Raw genomic sequence first — 19828 nt, 5'->3', positions numbered from 1 at the left:
GGGCTGAGCTCCGCGCCTGCGAGGCCAAGGGGTGGCCCCTGGCGCCCCCAATGCTCCTCCCGGGCGGGGGCTGCCGCGGGCCCAGTGAGCGACCCCGGGGAAGGAGGCAGGTGTCGGCCGCAGGCTCCTTCCACACCTGGAACAGGAGTTCCCAAAGCTCGCTGGCCCCGCGCTCTCGAGGCGTGGACGCAGCATCCTTGCAGCTGAAAAGAATCATCAAGTATTTATAAGATTTCCTGCAAGACGTTTCACAATAGAATATACTTATCTGGTCGGAAATTTGCCAGAAGCCATAAATAATTGAGACAGCTGTGACTAACCTCCCAGAAAGCATACCAGAATTCGCAATTAAACATTTAATTGAACGGTCTCATTGCCCCTTCGTCCCGGAGAGGAGGAGGAGTGAGAAGCAAACCCAGGCCCCACCCAGCCGGGAGCCTGCGCGGCTCCAGCCCGGGAGCGCCCCGGTGCCTGCCGGCGCACGCGGTTCCTGGGAGTCTCGAGTTCGCTGCTTTCGGGCGCCCTGGCCCGGCCCGGACAATTTAAGCTCCAGCTCCCTGGGCTTTTCCGGCTTCTAAACTCTCCGGGGCTCGAAGGAGCGCAACGCCCAGGTGAGCGCAGCCGCGTCTCGTTGCAGCTTGCGAGGACGCAGTGCCGCCACAGGTTGCTTTCTCCCGGGGCGAGGGCCGCCCCCCGGTTCTTCCGAGGCTGAGGGGCCGCAGCGGAGACCGCTGGGCGGAGGCGAATGGCCTCTGCTGGGCCCAGACTGTGAGGTTGACGGTGCGACTGGGCGTGTTCGGCGTGAAAGCGACAACTTCGCCCCGGCTTTACAGCCCAGAATTTGAGTCAGGTAGGAGAGGCTGCCGAGGCTCGGGGGCAGCGACGTTCGAACGCTCAGCGGCGTTGCCCAAGCCAATTCCCCGCAGCGGCAGCGGCAGCGGCAGCGGCAGCGGCTCCCTTCCCCCGGAGCTCTGCGGAACACGCAGCCCCAGACGCGCAACTGGACGTCAGAGCCTCAGCTTTGGGCCCGGCCACTCTCCCGCCCTCCAGACTCCAGCAGTCGCGCGGCTGGCACCTCGAACCCTGAACCTGGCCCCAGGAAGCCTCGGTCCAACCGCGGCCTTCCTGGGTTATTTCTTCCAGGGCTCTTTGCCACGCTCTGGGAAGTCTTGAGTCTCGATAATCTGGGAAGAAATTACTCCTCACAATCCCCTATTCTTCCACTTCCTCGTCCCTGCTCCCTACCCCCACGCCCGAACCCGGGGGTCTCCAGTTGGCTACTCTCAAACCACGCCTTAAACACGCTCTTTCCCAACGGGGAACCGGCCTTCCTGAGCTCCTGCCGGCCCCGGGCTCACGCCTTGTCCCACTGCCCCGCTGGCTCTGACCTTCTGGACCAGGAGGCACCGAGGCAGATGGCTGGATTCACCTCGCACTCCCGCCTCTCTGGCAGGATTGTTGCTGGGGCCCCGAATGTGCTTTATACATTGAGCCGCTCCCCACCCAACTCCACATCTGGATCCCAAAGGAGTATTTCCTGGTTGTGCCCTTGCTCTCATGACTACTCTCAACCTAGCTCTATTCATCTGCATCTTTCATGCACAGTCTCCATCAACAAGGTGCCAGTCTGTACTTGGCCACTCAATCCTCATAACTGCACTGAATCCCAGTATTTTCAAGAAAGTTTACTTTTACATCCATCAGACCCCGATTTAAAAGCCTCTAATCTTTCCCGCATCAGCTTAATAAACTCTGAATTTCCTGCTTTTATCACCACTCCACTGGGAGCTTCTCTGCAGATACTCATCCATTGTTTCTCTCTCTAGCATGCTGCTATTTGGCTAATTCTCTTGCTCTCTCTGGTGAACACCCATGAGAAAGCACAGTTAACTAAATGTGTGGCCATCTATGTCCTCCCCTAGGCAGAAGAGGTAGAACCTCAAATTTTCTAGAGAACGATCTTAGACAATATCCATTTAAATGCTGTATTTGCAGCTGACAAAATTGAGCTTTGTTATTCCACATTCAAAACATAAAGCCTGATTTCTGTTCCACAATCCATTAAATATTAAAGTTTGTTGGGAATACTGCCACAGGGACTGAATTTCCCAGAATTATGCAGTCTTTCAATATGTATTAAATTTTGTGTAAAAACTTACAGCCATAAACTTTCCATGTCTGGGAATCCCTTTCCTGCCTCAATTGCACAGAGCTATCCAAATTAATAGTTAAGTCTTCTGAGAAAATCATATTCTAAAGTGAATCTAGCTAAATAACTCCCACTTTCCACCTATGGCCTCTTTTATTGAATTGAGTTTTTACTACACAACTGGGTATCTCATGTTAAAAGTTCAGTAAGCATAAAATACAACACTTGTAATTGTTACAGGTAATTTAATTTACGGGGAAATCCCTACTGTATTACAGAAGATGTTTAAAGATGACCTGGAAACCAGTAAAACTGATATTTATTAACGTAACTAACCAAGCGTAGATGTGACACCTCACTAGGGACCATTGTAATGAGGCTTCAGAGTTGAACCCTTTCCCTGGAAACCCAGAGAAAACGATGCACCCCTTTAGGTGGGTAGCAACTATGGGAGAGAAAAGCTTGTAATGTTTTATACAGTGATACAGAGAGATGCAGGAATCTTAACACACAATAACCACTTTTATCTAAGTAACTTCCCAGTATTCAAAAAAGACACAATCATATAAATATCAAAAAGAGAAATTCGATTTTTGATTCATGGATGATGAGGAAAGAGATAACTAATGTTAGACGGTTCCATTCATAGCGTTAAAACACTGCAATCTATCAAAAGCAAAAATTCAGAGCTAACCATTAATGAAATTCTTTATTCAATAACCTGTTATTTCCTTTTTAATAAAAAATAAGAAAACCCAAATATTCTGGATAAATCAGAAGTTTTTGAAAGTGAGATTTAGTGGAAGTTTTAGCCCCCTGTCTAATGGCCAGCCAGAAGGTAAAAGAAATCTGTATTTGTTTGGGAAGGAATGGTCTAAGTTAAAGGAAGGAAGCCTCAAAGAACCCAGACCTGATTATTAAAGCCATTTCTGGGCACTTGAGAGGTAAAGCTGGTCCTCATTAACTCTGCGTATCTCTTGCCTTATCTCTAAGTTTGCAGCACCATTTCCTATATCCCAAAGAAGGGGAATGTCCCCTTTAATATTTGTGCTAGCGTCACCTTGACATTCAGGAAGTAAAATATAAATGCAGCTCCATTTTCCCACCTCCTCCCATTTTCTTTCAGTAATTGCCAGCAAGCCTTCTATCATCTGGAAGTGGGGTGGTGGGAGTGTGAAGGAATTCTGCCAAAAGCGCTGCTGAAAAACCCACAGTGGCCTCTGGCCATTCAAGTAGCCACGGTTAACAGAAGGCACCTACTTCTCTAAAGACTACCTGGCCCCCCAGACACGTTTTCCTTGCCAGCCTCTACCTAAGCTAAAATGGCAACCATCCCCTACCCAGTGAGGGCGTTGCCCACTTTAAAAACAACCTTGGACAAAGGATACGCTTGTGGGTCCCTTAACTCGGGGACCAGGAAACGGCAACTCAACGCCAGAGGTTCTTACAACAGCGGTGAAGGCTGGTCTTGGAAAAGAACTGTCCCAGGCTGCCAAAGGGTTAAATATCTGTGAAGAGTAAAACCTGAGCCTCCATGAGTTTTTTTTTTTCTTCTTCTTCTTCTTTCTTTCTTTTTGGGTTTTTTGCTTTTGTGTGTGCGCGCTTGCCCGGGGGCCTACTGGAGATTCAGTATCTCTCGGTTATTTCCTGCGATCACTAAAGCCGGTTTTCAAGAAAACAAGTAGCAGGGGTTTGAAATGTCACACCAAGTGACCTGGGCACGGCATATCCAGGGGCCATTCCCAGCCCCCCTCCCACCCGGGCCACCCCAGACCCCCTCCACTTCGGTCTGGAAAGAAAATAAACCAAGGACACGCCAGACTGGTTCTGGGTGGACTTATTTTCCCGGCAGCCGCCCTCCTAGCGGGGGCTCGTTGCGGCCCCTCGGTGTATCGCTTGCAGGTGATGCCAAACGCAGATAAGCAGCCGCCGCCCGGCCCCGCCTCTGTCTAGACTGGGGAATTAATAAATGCCGCGGATTGATCACGTCGCGCATCCACTCCGGGAACAGCGCGCAGCAAGGCCCGTCACTGCCGCCCGGTCTGGCCGAGGTCGGCCTTGCTGCTGGGCCGCAGGGCCAGAGGCAGCGCGCTGGGCTTCGAGCCTCACCCAGAGCCGCGGACCGCCAGGGAAGGAAGCGCCGGGAGGGCCGGCAGCGCCGAACGAGAGTGGGGCTAGGAGCTCGGCAGGCGCCATGCCAAGGCCGGTTCCAGGAGCGGGGCACGCCCTTGCCAGCATGACCCTAGGCCGGAGTCCGGCGCTCAGCTGCCACGAGCGCTGCAGGTTTCCCGCCTAAATGAGTCCCGCCTCCTGCCCGCGGGCCTCCGCCGCCAGTTGCCCAGGGGTCGCCAGTGGGGCATGACTGCTTCTGCGAGGGCCTCAGCGCGCATGCGCCCAGCCCACCCCTCGACCGCGCCCAATCCCCACCCGGCCCGCCCCGCCCGCAGCACGCGGAGCCCCGGCAGCCGACGCCAGCCAGACCTGTGGACTTGCCTCCTCCGGCACTCCTGCCGCGCCAACAGCACACGGGAGCGGCGTCACACCGGGTTATTATTTTTTATTAAGATCAAAATACGAGTCCCATTATGAACTGGCTGTTCTCACAATAAATAACAATAACTTACGTTTGTTTGTTCGGCAAAGGCTCACTCTGTCCTCCGTGGAATAACTTAAAACATTTTCAAGGCCAGTCTGGTTTCTACTGTTTCCCAGCAATCATGCGCTTTGGGAATTTGAGTGTCTGTTCCTCTGAGTTATCCCCTTCCTCTTCCCCGCTAGAGCCCAGGCGAAGACGCCAGGGAGCGCGGAGCGGGGGCAGGGCGGGGGTCCACGTGGGCGAGCTCGGGGCCGGCCGAGGTGGGGATACAGGTGGGGCGTGGAGGGACAGAGCGGCGGCCACGCGGAGAGGAGAGGGCAGAGCTAACTCTGGTAAATCCCAAATTCTGGTTTTTAAAAAGTAAAGAGTCCTCGGAGCAGGGGTCTGCCGTCTGGTGAAAGCAGGTTGCATCCTGGCACCTTGGGCTGTCCAGACCGTTTCTCTCGGTCCTCTCTCATAAATAACAATAGAATAATCACGAAGGCGAGAGAGCTTTCGGAACTGGAATGGCCTGAGCATGGGTGTCTCATGCAGGGAGCATGCGAGGTCCGCGGGCTGGCAGGGAGGGGTCCCCCTCACGTCTCCACGGGACTCGGCACCATACTGTTGGGGGTGTCCGGGAGCTGCGAGGACAGGGAGGTCACGTCGCTGCCGGAGGAGTTGCCTAGGGAGCCGGACTCGGAGAAGGAGACCTGGGGCAGCGGAAACACCGGGAAGAGGCAGGTGAAGAGGCACCCGAGCTGGTGCTCCAGGGCCGCGTGCTCCGAGTCGGGGAATGTCCCTTGGGGACCGGTCGCCGGCTGAGAGCAAGCCCAGCGGAGGAGGAGGCCAGGTCCCCAGGCGCACGCAGGGCGGGATTAGGGCGGGGGGAGCGGGTTGGTTAATTCTGCGACCTCTCTTGTGCGCACTTTAATCCAGGGAGACCTGGTTTAGGGTGCGTAATGGGCCGAGGTGAGGTTTCAGAGCCCGCCACTGTTCCCCCTCCCCCACCGCCTAGGGCTGTCCCCAGCCCCTCAGCCCAAGGCTACCCCCTCCCCTCTCTGCCAGGCTAAATGGCTAAATCCCCAACCCGCAGAGTACCGAGGTCGGGGCGGGTAGGGCAGGGCCTCACCAGCTGCTGGAAGGCGGGTTGGTCCAGGTCGCTCTGGAGGGCAAATTCGCTGAGCGCCTTCCACGGCGGCTGGTACGTCTGCACCTCCACTGCGCTGCCCTGCACAGCGTTCTCATGGCGGATGGGGCTGCCCGCCACCAGGGGCGTCCCGGTCAGTCCCTGAAGGCTCTGTGGGGCAAGCAGAAGGCCTTGGGTGCTCGAGTTAGGTCTGGCCTTTTGTGCCACCTTTGAGACTGGAGCTCCAGGCCCTGAGTGATTTAGGGTCTGCATTACTTTGTGGGGAGGTGCACACTCGACCGCATCGGAAGAGCCCTTTCTCCACTGGGGATCTGCGGGGGCTGCAAACTTGCCACGATAGGTCAGCCTCGGTGCTGGGAGCCAACCACCCGGTGAGGAAAGGCAAGGCCTGCACTCCCACCCTTCTGCAGCTGCGGACAGAGGGACACAACCCACCAGCCCGACTGGCGGGCGCTGCGCACAGCCATGCCGCCCCGGGCTCCGCCAGCGCCCGGGACCCGCAACGCGGGGCTGCACCTGGGGCAAGGAGAAACCCCGATCCCAGACAAAATAGGAAGCCCCAAATCCAAGGGAAGCCTAGCTCTGAAGGTACAGACATACACCATCTGGAGCGCCCAGTTCTCCCTGGATCTCCCAGGGCTCGCCCACAAAAGGGCACACAGATACCGCGGCGGAAGCGCAGGCCCCACCCAACTCGAGCCTTCGGCCCCGCGGCCGCTCACCGTCTTGTCGCTGTGCTGCTGCTGCTGCAGCTGCTTCATGAGAATGGATTTCTTCTTGTCCTTGCAGCGCTTGTTCTGGAACCAGACGCGGATGACCCGCGGGCTCAGGCCGGTCATCTCCACCAGCTGCTCCTTCATGAGAGCGTCGGGCCGCGGGTTGGCGGCGTAGCAGGTCCGCAGAGTGTGCAGCTGCTTCTCGTTCAGCACAGTCCGCACGCGGGTCGTCTTCTCCGTCTGCTTGTGCACGTGCGGGCGCAACGCGGGCTGCCGGCCCGACCCAGCATCTGCCAGGACAGGGTGGGGCCAGAGGTTAGCGAGGGGCCGCCACCCACCCGCCCGGAGCCCAACCTCAGGGCGGCCGAGACCCCGGGGCCCGATTTCGTTTCTGTTTTATTTTGTTTATTTCGTTTAATTGTTCCTCTTCCTCTCCATCTGTTCGCCTTACGAGGAGAGAGCTGTGCATTTTCGTTCTTTCTCTCGCTCCCGGGCCGGACTGCCCCGCAGCGATCTCTCCCGAGCTCAAGCAGGGCGAGGGAGCTCGGCGACAGGCCGCTGCGGGGAGTGAGTGGCCGCTCAGGGATGTGCCTCTTCCAGTCACAGGACCCTCGGAACGAGCGAAGCCCTCCGGAAGAAGTCGGAGTTTCAGAGGAAGAGGAAAGAGGCTCGCCCAGGACTCTGGAGAGGGAAAGGGAACGACGTGGACCGGGGGCGAGGTGCTGCTCAGGGGACTGGGTGGGAGGTGCGCATATCCTGGGGGCCTACGAGGGCCCTTCCCTCCTTCAGAGCCCATTTGGACAGGGCACATGTGTAGAAGGGTACATGTGTAGAAGACTCATCCAGGGTTATAGACGGGCCTCCAGGGCCTGCAACAGTTCCTTCCTGCCCGCCCTTGGGCTTCCGCCCCGGTCTCCTTCCTCAAGGCTCCAGGTTCCCCAGCCCAGTGGCCTCCTACCCACCACGCTGGTGAGCAGCCGCTGGCACTCTCCTCGCTTGGCCCCAGGTTCTCTCGATCCCGGGGAAACAGTGACTGATTCCAGAGCCTGCAGCCTGAAGCTCGAAACAAACAAAGGGGAGCCTCTCCGAGATCCCAGATGGGGGTGCACTGAATACCCGCTTCCTCCCATTTCACATCTCCATTCTACATTCCCGACCTACACACCTTGGATCTATACTGCACCATTTAGGTTTATGTTCCCCTCTACGCATTTCTAGATCTGGACAAATATTTATAAATAAGCCCATCCAGCCCAATTTCCTCTTTCTATAGGGAGGAAGTGGAGATCCAGAGAGGGGAGAAGTGGGGCAAGGCCACACAGCACCGAGAGGCCCAGCCTGGTCTGCGGATCTGTGCTGCAGGCCTATGGCTACCTGGGGGAAACTGCCCTGCTTGGGGCGGAGGCACCGCTGTTTCTGTTCAGCCCTACCTGCCCATTATACACTCAGACCCCATCTCTGGGCAGCTACTGATTAGGACCCACAATATTCCAGTGAGAGTCCAATATGCATTGATAACACTCCCCCTTCCCCAGAAGAACCTGGCTAAATTGTTCGTCAAACTGGGCCTCAAAACAAGACGGCAAAAACCCGTCTTTGTTGGGTTCTTGGCTCCTGGCTGACCAAGCCCCTGCCCAGCTCCCAGTTGGGAGCTGCGTTACTTACACAAATACTCCTGAGCAAACCTTCCCCTCTGACAATAACACATATTCCTCCAAGAAATTCCTAATCCAAGCCCCAAGGCGGACACCACTTAATATTCCCTGTTGTCATCCACTATTCTGCTCCTAGCACTGTGCCCTGCATGTTCCTGGTCATGGAGAACACGATTCTGCACAATTCCCCGTGCTCACTCATATGCACGCGCAGTTTCTCCCGGGCACACGAGAACACACACAACCTTGTTCCCAGCACACAGTTCCGCACTAATACAGAAAAACACTAACCCGGCAGACCCAACCACACACAACTGACAACTTCTCGTTAGGGACACAAGCACGCAAGCACACCCCGCTCACCCCGGCGCAGGCCCCGCGCTTACCTGGCAGATGCAGGCCGCGGGAGCCGGGGAGCGGGCCGGGGCTGCGCGGGCTGCCTGCAGCGGCGCGCTCGAGCAGGAGGCCGTGGTCTGCGCGGCAGAGCAGCTCGTGCTCCCGCAGCGAGAACTCGTCCCCAGGCAGCAGCTGGCGGCTGCACACGGAGCAGCGGAAGCACTCGATGTGATACACGCTGTCCCGCGCCCTCATCACCAGGTCGCTGCTGCTGAAGCCCACCTGGCACTTGGCGCACTTGATGCCGAACAGCCTGCGGGCCCAAGGCGCAGCGGTGTCAGCGCTGGGCCTGCGGCCGCCCTCATCTCCCCGGCTGCTACCGGCCCCGGCGCGCGCCCAGGACAGTTTGTGGCCCACCAGGGGACTGCGGTGACCCGCCTGCGGGCATTCCCGGGCCCGGGGGCGCGCTGCGGCACCTATGCGGGATGAGGATGGCCTTCTCACCGGGCAGGGCCGGGGCGCGCGGGCAGGCCGCCATCCCCAGCCCCGGCGCGCGGTGGCCCAGCCCGCGTTCCCGCCGGCCTCACCTCACATAGTCCCGCTTGCAGTAGGTCTTCCCGTCTCTCACGAAGCACGTGCACGTCTCGTCCAGGTACTGGCTGCACTCGGCGCACTTGAGGCAGGCGGCGTGCCACTCGAGGTCGGGCGACACCCGAAGGATAAACTGGTCGTGGATCTGACTCCCGCAGCCCACGCACATGGCCGTCCCGGGCTTCTCTGCCGGGGAAGGGCGCGGGGCCGCGTCAGGCCTGACTGCCCGGATCCCGGCCGGCCTCGGCCACTCCAGCCCCAACCCAACCCGCTCGCTCTCTCGCTTTCTTTCAAGACTTGCGACCATAAGGAAAAGTGATGAGCTCTCTAAAGGTCCAGAGCATTGGAAACGAAAAACCAGTATCTTCTGGATTGCTTAAGGTTTCTTCTGTCCCCTACCCCCAAATATTTCGCTAGTACATTCATTAATCACAGTCGTTTTGTCGACGTGTCTTGAAACTAAACGCTAACACGAAACTAAGAAGAGAGTAAATACACAGGCACTGCGGTAGCCTGGACATCAACACCTAACGGTGCTGTCCCGGCATTTCCGCTCACACACTCCCACTCACAGCGGCTGCCTCCTATCCCAACACAGACACATCGTCTTTCGGCAGTCCCGGCTCATCCTCCCAGACATTTCTTAGTTTAAATATCCCAGAGCAAGCGAGAGAAAGCTTCCTAGCTTTGAAACACCGAAAGGCAAACAACCAACCACCAAAAAAAAAAAAAAAAAAGGCCCACATCCCTAAATCAAACCTAATTGCCTTTGCGCAAAACAGAAGCAGATTTCGCAGCCCAAAGTCATCCCAGCCGGCTTGAGAAACAGTGTTTACTTATAAAATAAAACAACAGGATTCCCAAAGATAAGCAGTCCTGCAGGAGATATGCATTCGTTTTTCCTCTCTTAAACTATCCTGACAAACAGAAGCCACTTGTAGAATCCACTAAACATTTTTTTGCATTAGAAATTTTGCATATTAAGCACACACATACACCCCACCCCACACACACACAGAAAGACTTACTCTTGGAATGATCACCCATAGCACCCAGAAAAGGATAATGAAAAATAATATCCACCATGCAGAAAAAGAGATGTGCGCAAAGTGTGCGGCCAGGGGCAGAAGAACGAGGGTCGCGCGTTCGGCCTCGGCTCTTTGCTAACTAACTCCTACTGCCCCGCGGAGTTGAGGGAGCGATTCCGCACCGGCCCGCACGCAGCATGACGTCAACACGCACTCGCCCCGGGCCGGAGCTGGGGGCGGGACCTGTGGCGTCACGAAGCTTCCCCAGAACTGCCGGGGATGCGGGGGAGGTGATGGGGACCGGGGGCTGATGGGCGGGGTGGGTTGGGTGGGAGGCTGGGGGTGAAGGGAGATTGGCTGGGAGGAAGTGGGCCAACCCTGATTGGCCCGGAATGAACAATGGAGTGCAGCCCCCCCACCTCCGAAACCTACAAGGATCCTCTCTCCCGCCCCGGGTCTGGCAATCTGGACTGGACCTTGAGTCACCGCCTAGCTGTCTCCGCGGCCGTTACAACTCTGAGCTTCCTCTTGGACTTTCGGGGCGGTTTTCCCAGGCGCGCTGGAGCTGAGTGATGGATACCTGAGGGTGGAGGTGGCTCTCCTTTAAGAGCTCCTTCTTATATAAATTAAAAAAAAAAAAAAATTAAACCCACTCTCAAGACGAGAGAGCCGAAGACAAGAGGGTCTAATTGGACGTGACCGTCATCGTCCAGCTGGTCACCTTTCTCCTCTCATGTGCCTTTGTTCTTTGGGTCCAAGCTAGAGAGAGAGGGTAGAGAATGACCACCTGGCTTCTGATAAACTCTATTTAAACTTTCCTGTCCGCACAACCTGTAGAAAACTTCCGATTGGGGCATTAAGTGGGTTGAGCCAGAACCCAGATCCAAATGCGCTCACCCGGGACTGGGACGGGTACTGACTCCATCCTTGCTGCTGCTGCCGCTGCTGCTGCCCCTCCTCTCTCTCCTCCACCACCACCTCCTCCTCCTCCACCTCCTTTTTTTGTTGTTGTTTTGTTTTGCTTTTAATTTGTTGTTGTTTTAAATGTAACATGGACTCCCCCGCCCCCTCATTTTTCCCCCACCCAAATGGCATAGCTCCTTCTAGGAACACTGCTGGGGTCGATTGCGCGTCCCATTTCCAAAATAAAAGGTTTTTCTAAACTCTTGTGCTTCATTTCACAAACCCACTGCAATGCAAATAATCAGAAACGAACGTGAGACGCTGGGTAATTTACAGTGCTATATGCGAGGCGGCGGCTCGTTGGTCCTGAGAAAATCTGAGAGTTCTGAGCAGAGTCCAGGCATTCTTTCTTTCAAAGAAATCGCTGTGGGTTTTGTTTGAAAGGGTTCAAAGACCGGCCCATTAATTACAAATAACATTTATCCAACCATGGTGTCTGTTCTTGTTTTCCCAGTAAAAGGAGTACCAAGAACTTGGTGTGCGCCTGGGTGGGGCGCAAGGTGAAACGCCTGCGGATAAAGTGTCTCCACCGCCATTCCAGACCCTGGCCCAGACCTTCGGGCTTGTGGGCCTGAGGGCGCAGTCGCTACAGCCGTTCTACTAAGAGCGTGACGTTGGTTGGCCTCGAAACGGGTTTAGCCAAGATCGCAGGCCCAGGCTTTGCAGAGGGCCAGGGCGAGGCCCCGAGTGCACGCTAACATTATTTGACCATGGTCCACGGTGAACGTTCCTCACCGGCCCTGCGCTGGGCCGAGCGCTTTAAGTCCCGTACAGTAGTGTCAGGCTTTTGACCTCCGCCTCTACCTTTAGAAGGTCTAGTCTTCTCACCGGTCCGGCTCTTTTTTTTTTTTTTTTTTTTTTTTCTTGTTGCGACAGAGTCTCGCTCTGTCGCCCAGACTGGAGTGTAACGGTGCGATTTCAGCTCACTGCAACCTCCGCCTCCCGGGTTCAAGCGATTCTCCTTCCTCAGCCTCCTGAATAGCTGAGATTACAGGCGAGCGCCACCGCGCCCGGCTAATTTTTGTATTTTTAGGAGAAACCGGGTTTCACCATGTTGGTCAGACTGGTCTCGAACTCCTGACCTCGTGATCCGCCCGCCTCGGCTTCCCAAAGTGCTGGGATTTACAGGCGTGAGCCACCGCGCCCGGCCACCGGTCCGGCTCTTGTTACAGCTTACCACCCCTCAGCCAATAGGCCATTTCTTGCTTCTTCAGTCAACAGTCCCCCAAAGAGCACTCACCCTGAGTGTGTGCGGGCAGGTCAGGGGTTGGGGGATGCTGCGTTTGAAGGAATGTGTTTATGTAAATGGGGGACAAGAGTGAGGGGGTGGGTATCTATGCCTGAGGCTGTGCCAGGCCACCTGTGTGACCTCGGGCATCTTATTTTAATTCTCCTTCCCTCAGTTTCCTCATCTGTAAAATGGAGGTATAATAATTGTAGCTATCTCTATTTTGTAAGAATTAAATAAACTGTCCTCTGGAAAGGGCTTAGAGCAACACCTAGCACAGAGTAAGTACTCTATATGTGTTAATTATGACAATTATGATTGTGGCTATATCCTTATGTCGGGAGCCTCTGCCCATCCTGCCTGCATGTGTCTGGGTGGGGAGGGGAGTTCTAAGTATGTCTCAGGGTGTGTCATCTGATGATTTCTTTGTGTATTTCGATGTGTGCTTGCTCGGTGTGTGTCTGCTGTGTAGATGGGGTTTGGAGATGTGTAGTCTGTGCATAGACTTTGTGTACAGGTTATATCTGTGAATGTGGGTGCGCAGTCAGAACTGGGAGGGGACTCTTGGTGTTTGTGTGTCTGCATGTAGAGCGAGGAGGTGCATCTGGCCCAGTGGCCCTACCCTCAGGTGACCCTGGAGTAGGCCTGGCTCCCAGTACCTACTAGGTCTTGCTCGCCAGGCCAGGAGCAAACAAATCTATAATTCAGGGGTTCAGACAGCTGGCGGGGAGGGGGCAGCTCCAGGCAGGAATCATAGGCCCAGCTTTTAACCCTCTACTGCCCAGAGAAACTCTTCCTTCCCGTTCAGAAAACCCTGTCCTTTGAGACTCCACTAGGGAGGTGGCGTTTGGAGAGGGTTGCCTCTTCTGGGATGCTGGGAAGCCGGGTCAAAACAAATATTTGTTCAGGGCCACCATGTGCAAAGCCCTTGTTGTTAGCCTGTTAGGTCTTAAAAGTAATGTCATGTTGTGGGTAGTACTGGGCCCCTCCAATCCTCGAGGAAACTGAGGCTCAGAGAGGGGAAGTTACTGCCTCAGGTCACAGATTAAATCAGATCTGGCATTGAACCCAGGCTGTCTGGCTCCATCTTGCTTGCTTTTTTCACTGTGCCATTGAAGAGCCACATGAGTGTAGCTCCACCATTCACCCATTTCACATCTCTGGAGCTGTAAAACCAGAGATCCATTTCAAAATCACTCCATGTGTGACTTCTGGTCACAGCCACCCCTGGGAGACCAGCACTGAGATGAGAGAAGAAAATACCTGCACTTGCTGGGCACGGCCATAGGCAACATGGATGTGGCTCTGCCCTGGTTCTCTGCCTCCTGGCTGCTCCCTTCTCAGGTATGGAGGGGCCACATGCTCTCCACATCCCAGGCTGGCACGCAGGAGACCTGGGTGCCTTGTATCCTGGGTCTTAGAGCACTTTCTCCTTATCAGGAATAGCAGCTTGAGCTTCATAGCTATGCTTGATCCCATAAAACTAGCCTGTACTGGGGAGAGTTCAGAAGCACAGAGAAGTCTCCCTGATTTTTTCTCCCCAAAACCTCTACCACATCACTCACAAAGGCACAGCCCCATGCACAATGTCCAGCCAACACAGAGGAGGCTGTTGCTAGTGTGGGAGCATCAGTCCTCACTGTCAGTCCTCACTCAGAAAGGAAAATGAGGCCTGGTGACCTGTTACCCAGCATGTGATGGAGATGGAGCCAGAAGCCAGGTCCCCTGACCCAGGCCAGACCTCTTCCTGCTGGAGTCCCTGTGGATGAACTTCTGCTGTCCAGGGCTGAGACCTTGCTGCCCAGCTTAAGTCACTGGTCCAGGCTTCTCCTCTTGCTCCAGTCTCCATCCACCTCTATTCTCCTTCTGCCCCACTCCCAAAGACTTTTACTTTTCTCCAAAGGTAGTTGGAGACATTGAATACAGCAGGCAAGAGACAGCCTCAGCATCCACATCTTCACCCACCACAGGTGTCTGAGAACTTGCTTTTGGGATGGGGATGGAGCACCATGTTTCAAAGAAGCAACTAAGGCCTGGGGGCAGGGAGGAAACTTGGCAAGTCAAGGTCAGGCTTCAGGCTTTTTGACATCCAAGACCTATGCTTTCTCCCCAGCCTTGCCTGCCTCCCCAGCCCCAGATTCCCTTTGAGCAAACAGGTACCCATAGGCACTGCTGGGCCCCTCTCCCTCCTTCCTGAGCCCCCTTCTCTCTTCCCGAAGTTACTGAGCACGTGTTGTAGCTGGGGCTCTGGGCTAAGCAGCAGTATGAGGTCTCATTAAAGTGCCCACCAATCTCCTGAGCAGGAATGGCCACGTAATTTGCAGATCCCATTGCAAAATAAAAATTCACAACCCTTTGTTTAAAAAATTATTAAGAATTTCAATGGCTGGGGTGGTGGCTCACACCTGTAATCCCAGCACTTTGGGAGGCCGAGGCAGGTGGATCACTTGAGGTGAGGAGTTTAAGACCAGCTTGGCCAACATGGCGAAACCCTGTCTCCACTAAAAATACAAAATTTAGCCAGGTATGGTGGCACATGCCTGTAGTGCCAGCTACTCGGGAAGCTAAGGCATGAATCACTTGAACCCGGGAGGCAGAAGTTGCAGTGACCCAAGATAGCGCCACTGAACTCCAGCCTCGGACAGAGACAGACTCTGTCTCAAAAAAATAAAAATAAAAATTCAAGACAGCAATGGCAGAGCATCAAACCAAGTGTGTCCTGCCCCTCCATATACAGGGTTTCTGTGAAGTTGGCCCTGCCTCTGAGGCAGGTCCTAATATCATCTTTCAGCTGCTGAGAAATAAATAAACCAATAACCTTCAAAGTTAACACAACTAGGAAAGAGATGGGACTGTGACTGAGACTGAATCCCACACCCTACAGCCATCCATGAGACTCAAACCCACACCCCACAGCCATCCATGAGACTCAATCCCACACCCCACAGCTGTCCATGAGACTGGTTATGAACCTGTGGCACTTGAGTGTGTCCAGATGGGAATAGTTTTGTTTGTCACCTGGGTTATCATGGACGTATGCCAAGGTGATTCTGTATTAAAACAAACCAACCCATAATCTATACTACTCTTGTCCTGAGGGTATCAATGGGGAGTAGCCAGTGGGGAGGAGATAAAAAGACTACATGGGGTCATTACACAAGGAGGAGAAAAATTAACCCTTTAAAAAAATATATATATGGAGCTGGGTGCAGTAGCTCACTCCTGTAATCCCAGCACTTTGGGAGGCCAAGGTGGGTGGATTGCCTGAGCTCAGGAGTTCGAGACCAGCCTGGGCAACATGGTGAAACCCCATCTCTACTAAAATACAAACAATTAGCCAGGTGTGGTGATGCACACCTGTAATCCTAGCTACTCGGGAGGCTCAGGCAGGAGAATTGATTAAACTCAGGAGGTGGAGGTTGCAGTGAGCCGAGATAGCACCATTTCACTACAGCCTGGGTGACAGAGAGAATCTCCGTCTCAAAAAAAAAAATACATATATATATATTTTTATATATTTTTTTATAATTTTATATATATATATATATATATATATATATATATATATATATATATCCATATATATATATGGAGACTGTCATTTCTTTCCAAATCACATTCTGAGGGTAGCCCAGGGATACCCTCCCAAGCCCAGATCTTAGGAGGGGATGAGGCCATGGGAAGGAGCTGTGCCCAGTGACTTTGGGGGAAAGCTGCATTTTCCTCATCTTTCCAGAAGGGGGAACCCAGGCTGGCTAGTGTGACTTGGGTGTGGTTCTGAGCAGTTTGGCCAAAGGCACTGGCATTCCCAACCATGTGTCTTAACCTTCTAGTGTTCTGCTTTCTTCTAGAAGTACTTTTCCTCTTGCCAAGATCCAGGTCCTGGGCAAAATGAGAAAGAAAGGGAAGGAAAGAGGGACAGAATGAGCTCCAAAGGGAATGGATTCCCTGAAGCAGGACTGGGTGCCTTTTTTGCAGAGAGGCCAGCCTCTTGCCAAATGGGACAGGTTTGCAGCTGAGGCCCTGGATGGACGAGTGCCCTTCACTGAGACAGGCAGTAGTAGAGACGGGAAAGAGAAGGCAGGAAGGTGCAGGTCAGCACTGAGAAGAGGTTGCAGTAGAGCCATGACCTGGAGCTACCACAGGACACAAAGGGTAGGCAGTGCACAGAGCAGGGTGAGGAGCCTCTGGTGTCTCTTCCAAACCATTGAGGATGAGCTGGATTCTTCCAGACATGAAAGGAGCAGGAAGGTCTCCTAGGAAGAGGGAATGGTCTGGCAGACAGAAGAAGGCAGTGTGTGAGTCAAGTGCTTTTGGGGGGAAATGTGGGCAGCTAGGAGAGGCTGGAGCCAGGGGTGACTATGGGCAGTGGCACAAGCAGAGTCACGGACACTGGGAGAACCCATAGCCACCCAAGGCAGGCCCACATGGCGGGACGGCCAGGGAAGAAGCAGCAGGCGCAAAAGATGTTTGGGTGAGCATGGGAAGCTCAAGTGGGAGGAGCTTGGAGGTGATTCTCTTGGAAAAGGGGAAACCTCCCCTTGCCTGGCTGAAGAGATTTAAGTGGGGAAATGGTACAAACACAGCTATGCCATGGAAAGAGGAACACTTAGATGTGACAAGCAAGACAAGCAACAAGGACATGCGTCAGGAGGGCCAGGAGGAGACGGGACCCAGGAGGATAGCGTGCATGTTGACTTGATGAGTGGCTCCCCTCTCCTCCCCAGAAAGGGGCAGGACAGGGCGAAGCCTGGTTTAGGGGAGGGTGTGAATGGGTGATAAATTAATCTCAAACTATTGACATGGGGTGAAGGGAAGAATTTCTGTTTGTAATCCAGAGGATGGTGGAAAAGAATACCCCTCACTTGTAACTTACAGATGTTGTTAAATATATTGAAAAATACATCTGGGTTGAGATCCAGTTAGAAAGATTCCAGGGAACAATCCTGCTTTGTGAATTGTATCATCCCAGAGTGGGAGTTACTTCAGGTTTTTCATTGTGCTTCAATGCTCCAGCACCCACGAGTCAGTAACCATGAGCATGGCATCAGAACTGTCATGACCCATGTGCACCTTGCATTTCTCTTTAGCAGTATTTCTAGATACAAATTTTTCCAGTAGGAAAACTGAAGATTGTAATAAGCTCCTCTGTCCTGCACAGATGTGTGTGGATTTAGGTTTTGCAGACTTTGAGGGCTGGTTACATCCCCTTTATCAATCAGAGATGCTTGCCTTTATGATATTAAAACAAATGAAAAACACCTTATTCTCAAACATGAGATTATCTCGTCATAAAGTTATTGTCCTTTTAAAGGCTTTTAAGGATGCCATTTATTCTCTCCAACATATACTCTTAAGCTAAATGTATGTGTGGTTTTTTTCTTATAACGAGGACCAATCATTCCTGTTCTAGTTTGTGTATTCATCACCTTGCAACAGCTCTAACCAAAGTCCTCAAGCAACCATTTCTCAAAAGAATCTCCAGCAGATCCTCTTTCACTGGGAAACATCTCCTGGAGGTTAGAGTTACTGGTAAATTCCAAAAATAGATAATAAATGAGATAATAGAATCTGGGTTGTCACCTCTTGTCCAATGGGATTATCCGATGTCTAATCATGGACAGATTGTGATTTATGTGATTGTAGACGGGGCATTAATCCGATTCAAGAGGGAATCCAGTCAGATTTTCATCTGCTCCGAATGTGTAATTGGTTTGGAGGCAGGAGAAAAGCAGCTTGTACCAGATTTTGCCGCATCACTGTGATGAGGTCTATTTTGATCAGCTTGAGTTATAGACAATATAAATTATTTATAGCAGCTTTAGACATGCCTTATACTTGTAAAGACCTTCAGAACAAAGTAATAATGCTCCTCTTGCCGTTGGAGGAATGAATCTTATTCAGCTAAATGCCAGCACCCACAGCTTATAAAAATCAAGAGGGAGAAAAGATTAATGGCTTATAGGTCCATCACCAAATACTGACCAAACATTACAAGAGTCAAGAGGTTGAGCGAGGCCCAGGAAAGGCGGCCAACTGCTGCATGAAGAATGGTCCTGGCCCTCAAGGAGTTTCACTCTGACTGAGAAGACCCAGATTCAGGAAAGCACAGGCAACCACATAAGGCAGTAAGTGGGGAGAATTCCGCATGAACTAGACAAGCTTCCTGAAGGACTTGGAGTTGGAGTTGGGTCTTAAAAGGTGAGAAGGCTTCAAATGTGGCCTGTGTAGGAGGAGGGAGAGTGCTGGGAGAAAAGGCAGGAATGCAGGCATGCTGTGGACACAGAGAGGACCCTGGGTTAGAGTGGAGGGTAAGGGAAGGTGCTATCATTTACTAAGCAACTGCTATGTGCTGGGTGCTGGCTGGGACTGCATTTATCTCATTCGGTCCTCACATACCAGCAGAGTGCTTTTGGCTAAGAGAAAGCCCTGCTAAAAGTGGCATTAGGCTGGAGCAGTGACTCACACCTGTAATCCCAGAACTTTGGGTGGCCAAGACAGGTGGATCACTTAAGGCCAGGAGTGCGAGACAAGCCTGGCCAACATGCAAAACCCTGCCTTTACTTAAAAAAAAAAAAAAAAAATTAGCAGGGCATGCTGGTACATGCCTGTGGTCCCAACCACTCGGGAGGCAGAGTCAGGAGAATTGCTTGAACCTGGGAGGCAGAGGTTGCAGTGAGCTGAGATGGCGCCACTGCACTCCAGCCTGGATGACAGAGTGAGACTCTGCCTCCAAAAAAAGAAAAAGAAAAAAGAAAAAAAAAGTGGCATTAACCAGGAATGAGTTGGCTCAAACAATAAGCACAGAGGTAGGGCAGACCCCAGAGATGAATGACTCAGTGACTCAGTGATGTCAACAGGTCCTTTTTATTTTTCTGCTCTACTATCCACAGATGTAGTCTCATTTTAAGGATAGTTCTTGTGGTCACAAAATGGCTGCCAAAATACCCAGGACCATATGCTCCCTTGGAGAAGCTGGCTTCTTTTCAGAATCCCCCAGGAAACCTCTTTTCTGTTCCATTAGCCCAAATTGGCTTAGATGTGCCATTTCTGAACCATCACTGGCAGAGAATTGGGATTATCTTATTGGCTTAGACCAGTCAGCATAGGTACATGCACTCTACCAGTCGGTGCTAATAAATGTTCAAGTTCTCTGCAGCCGGGTGCAGTGGCTCATGCCTCTAATCCCAGCATTTTGGGAGGCTGAGGCAGGTGGATCACTTGAGGTCAGGAGTTTGAGACCAGCCTGACCAACATGGTGAAACCCTGTCTCTACTAAAAATACAAAAATTAGCTGGGCGTTGTGGTGCACACCTTTAATCACAGCTACTCTGGAGGCTGAAACAGGAGAATTGCTTGAACCCTGGAGGCGGAGGTTGCAGTGAGCTGAGATCATGCCACTGCGCTCGGCCTGGGCAACACAGCAAGATTCCGTCT

General features: G+C 53.0%; 1 protein-coding gene across 4 annotated transcripts; it reads right to left on the bottom strand.

Annotated features, from left to right (window-relative positions):
- Positions 1-4691: 4691 nt before the first annotated feature.
- On the bottom strand, positions 4692-10351 carry ISL2 (ISL LIM homeobox 2). 4 transcript variants are annotated; one of them, XM_005560154.5, is made up of 6 exons: positions 10201-10351; positions 9169-9358; positions 8632-8894; positions 6597-6880; positions 5857-6024; positions 4692-5437 (listed from the first exon to the last, which is right to left on the bottom strand). In XM_005560154.5, exons 1-6 carry the CDS (start codon positions 10256-10258, stop codon positions 5321-5323), a joined length of 1080 nt encoding a protein of 359 aa, XP_005560211.1. In that variant the 5' UTR covers positions 10259-10351; the 3' UTR covers positions 4692-5320. The 4 variants fall into 4 exon arrangements, with proteins under 4 accessions (XP_005560211.1, XP_065404299.1, XP_065404298.1 ...); XM_065548227.2 differs by lacking the exon at positions 10201-10351 and having other exon boundaries at positions 9169-9608; XM_065548226.2 differs by lacking the exons at positions 4692-5437; positions 5857-6024 and having other exon boundaries at positions 6084-6880.
- Between the last annotated feature and the right edge of the window lie 9477 nt (positions 10352-19828).

This window comes from Macaca fascicularis, chromosome 7, assembly GCF_037993035.2.
Source record: "Macaca fascicularis isolate 582-1 chromosome 7, T2T-MFA8v1.1".
Lineage (NCBI taxonomy): Eukaryota > Metazoa > Chordata > Mammalia > Primates > Cercopithecidae > Macaca > Macaca fascicularis.
The sequence above is the reverse complement of the archived record's forward strand: the minus strand, read 5'-3'. Positions and strand labels throughout refer to the sequence as shown.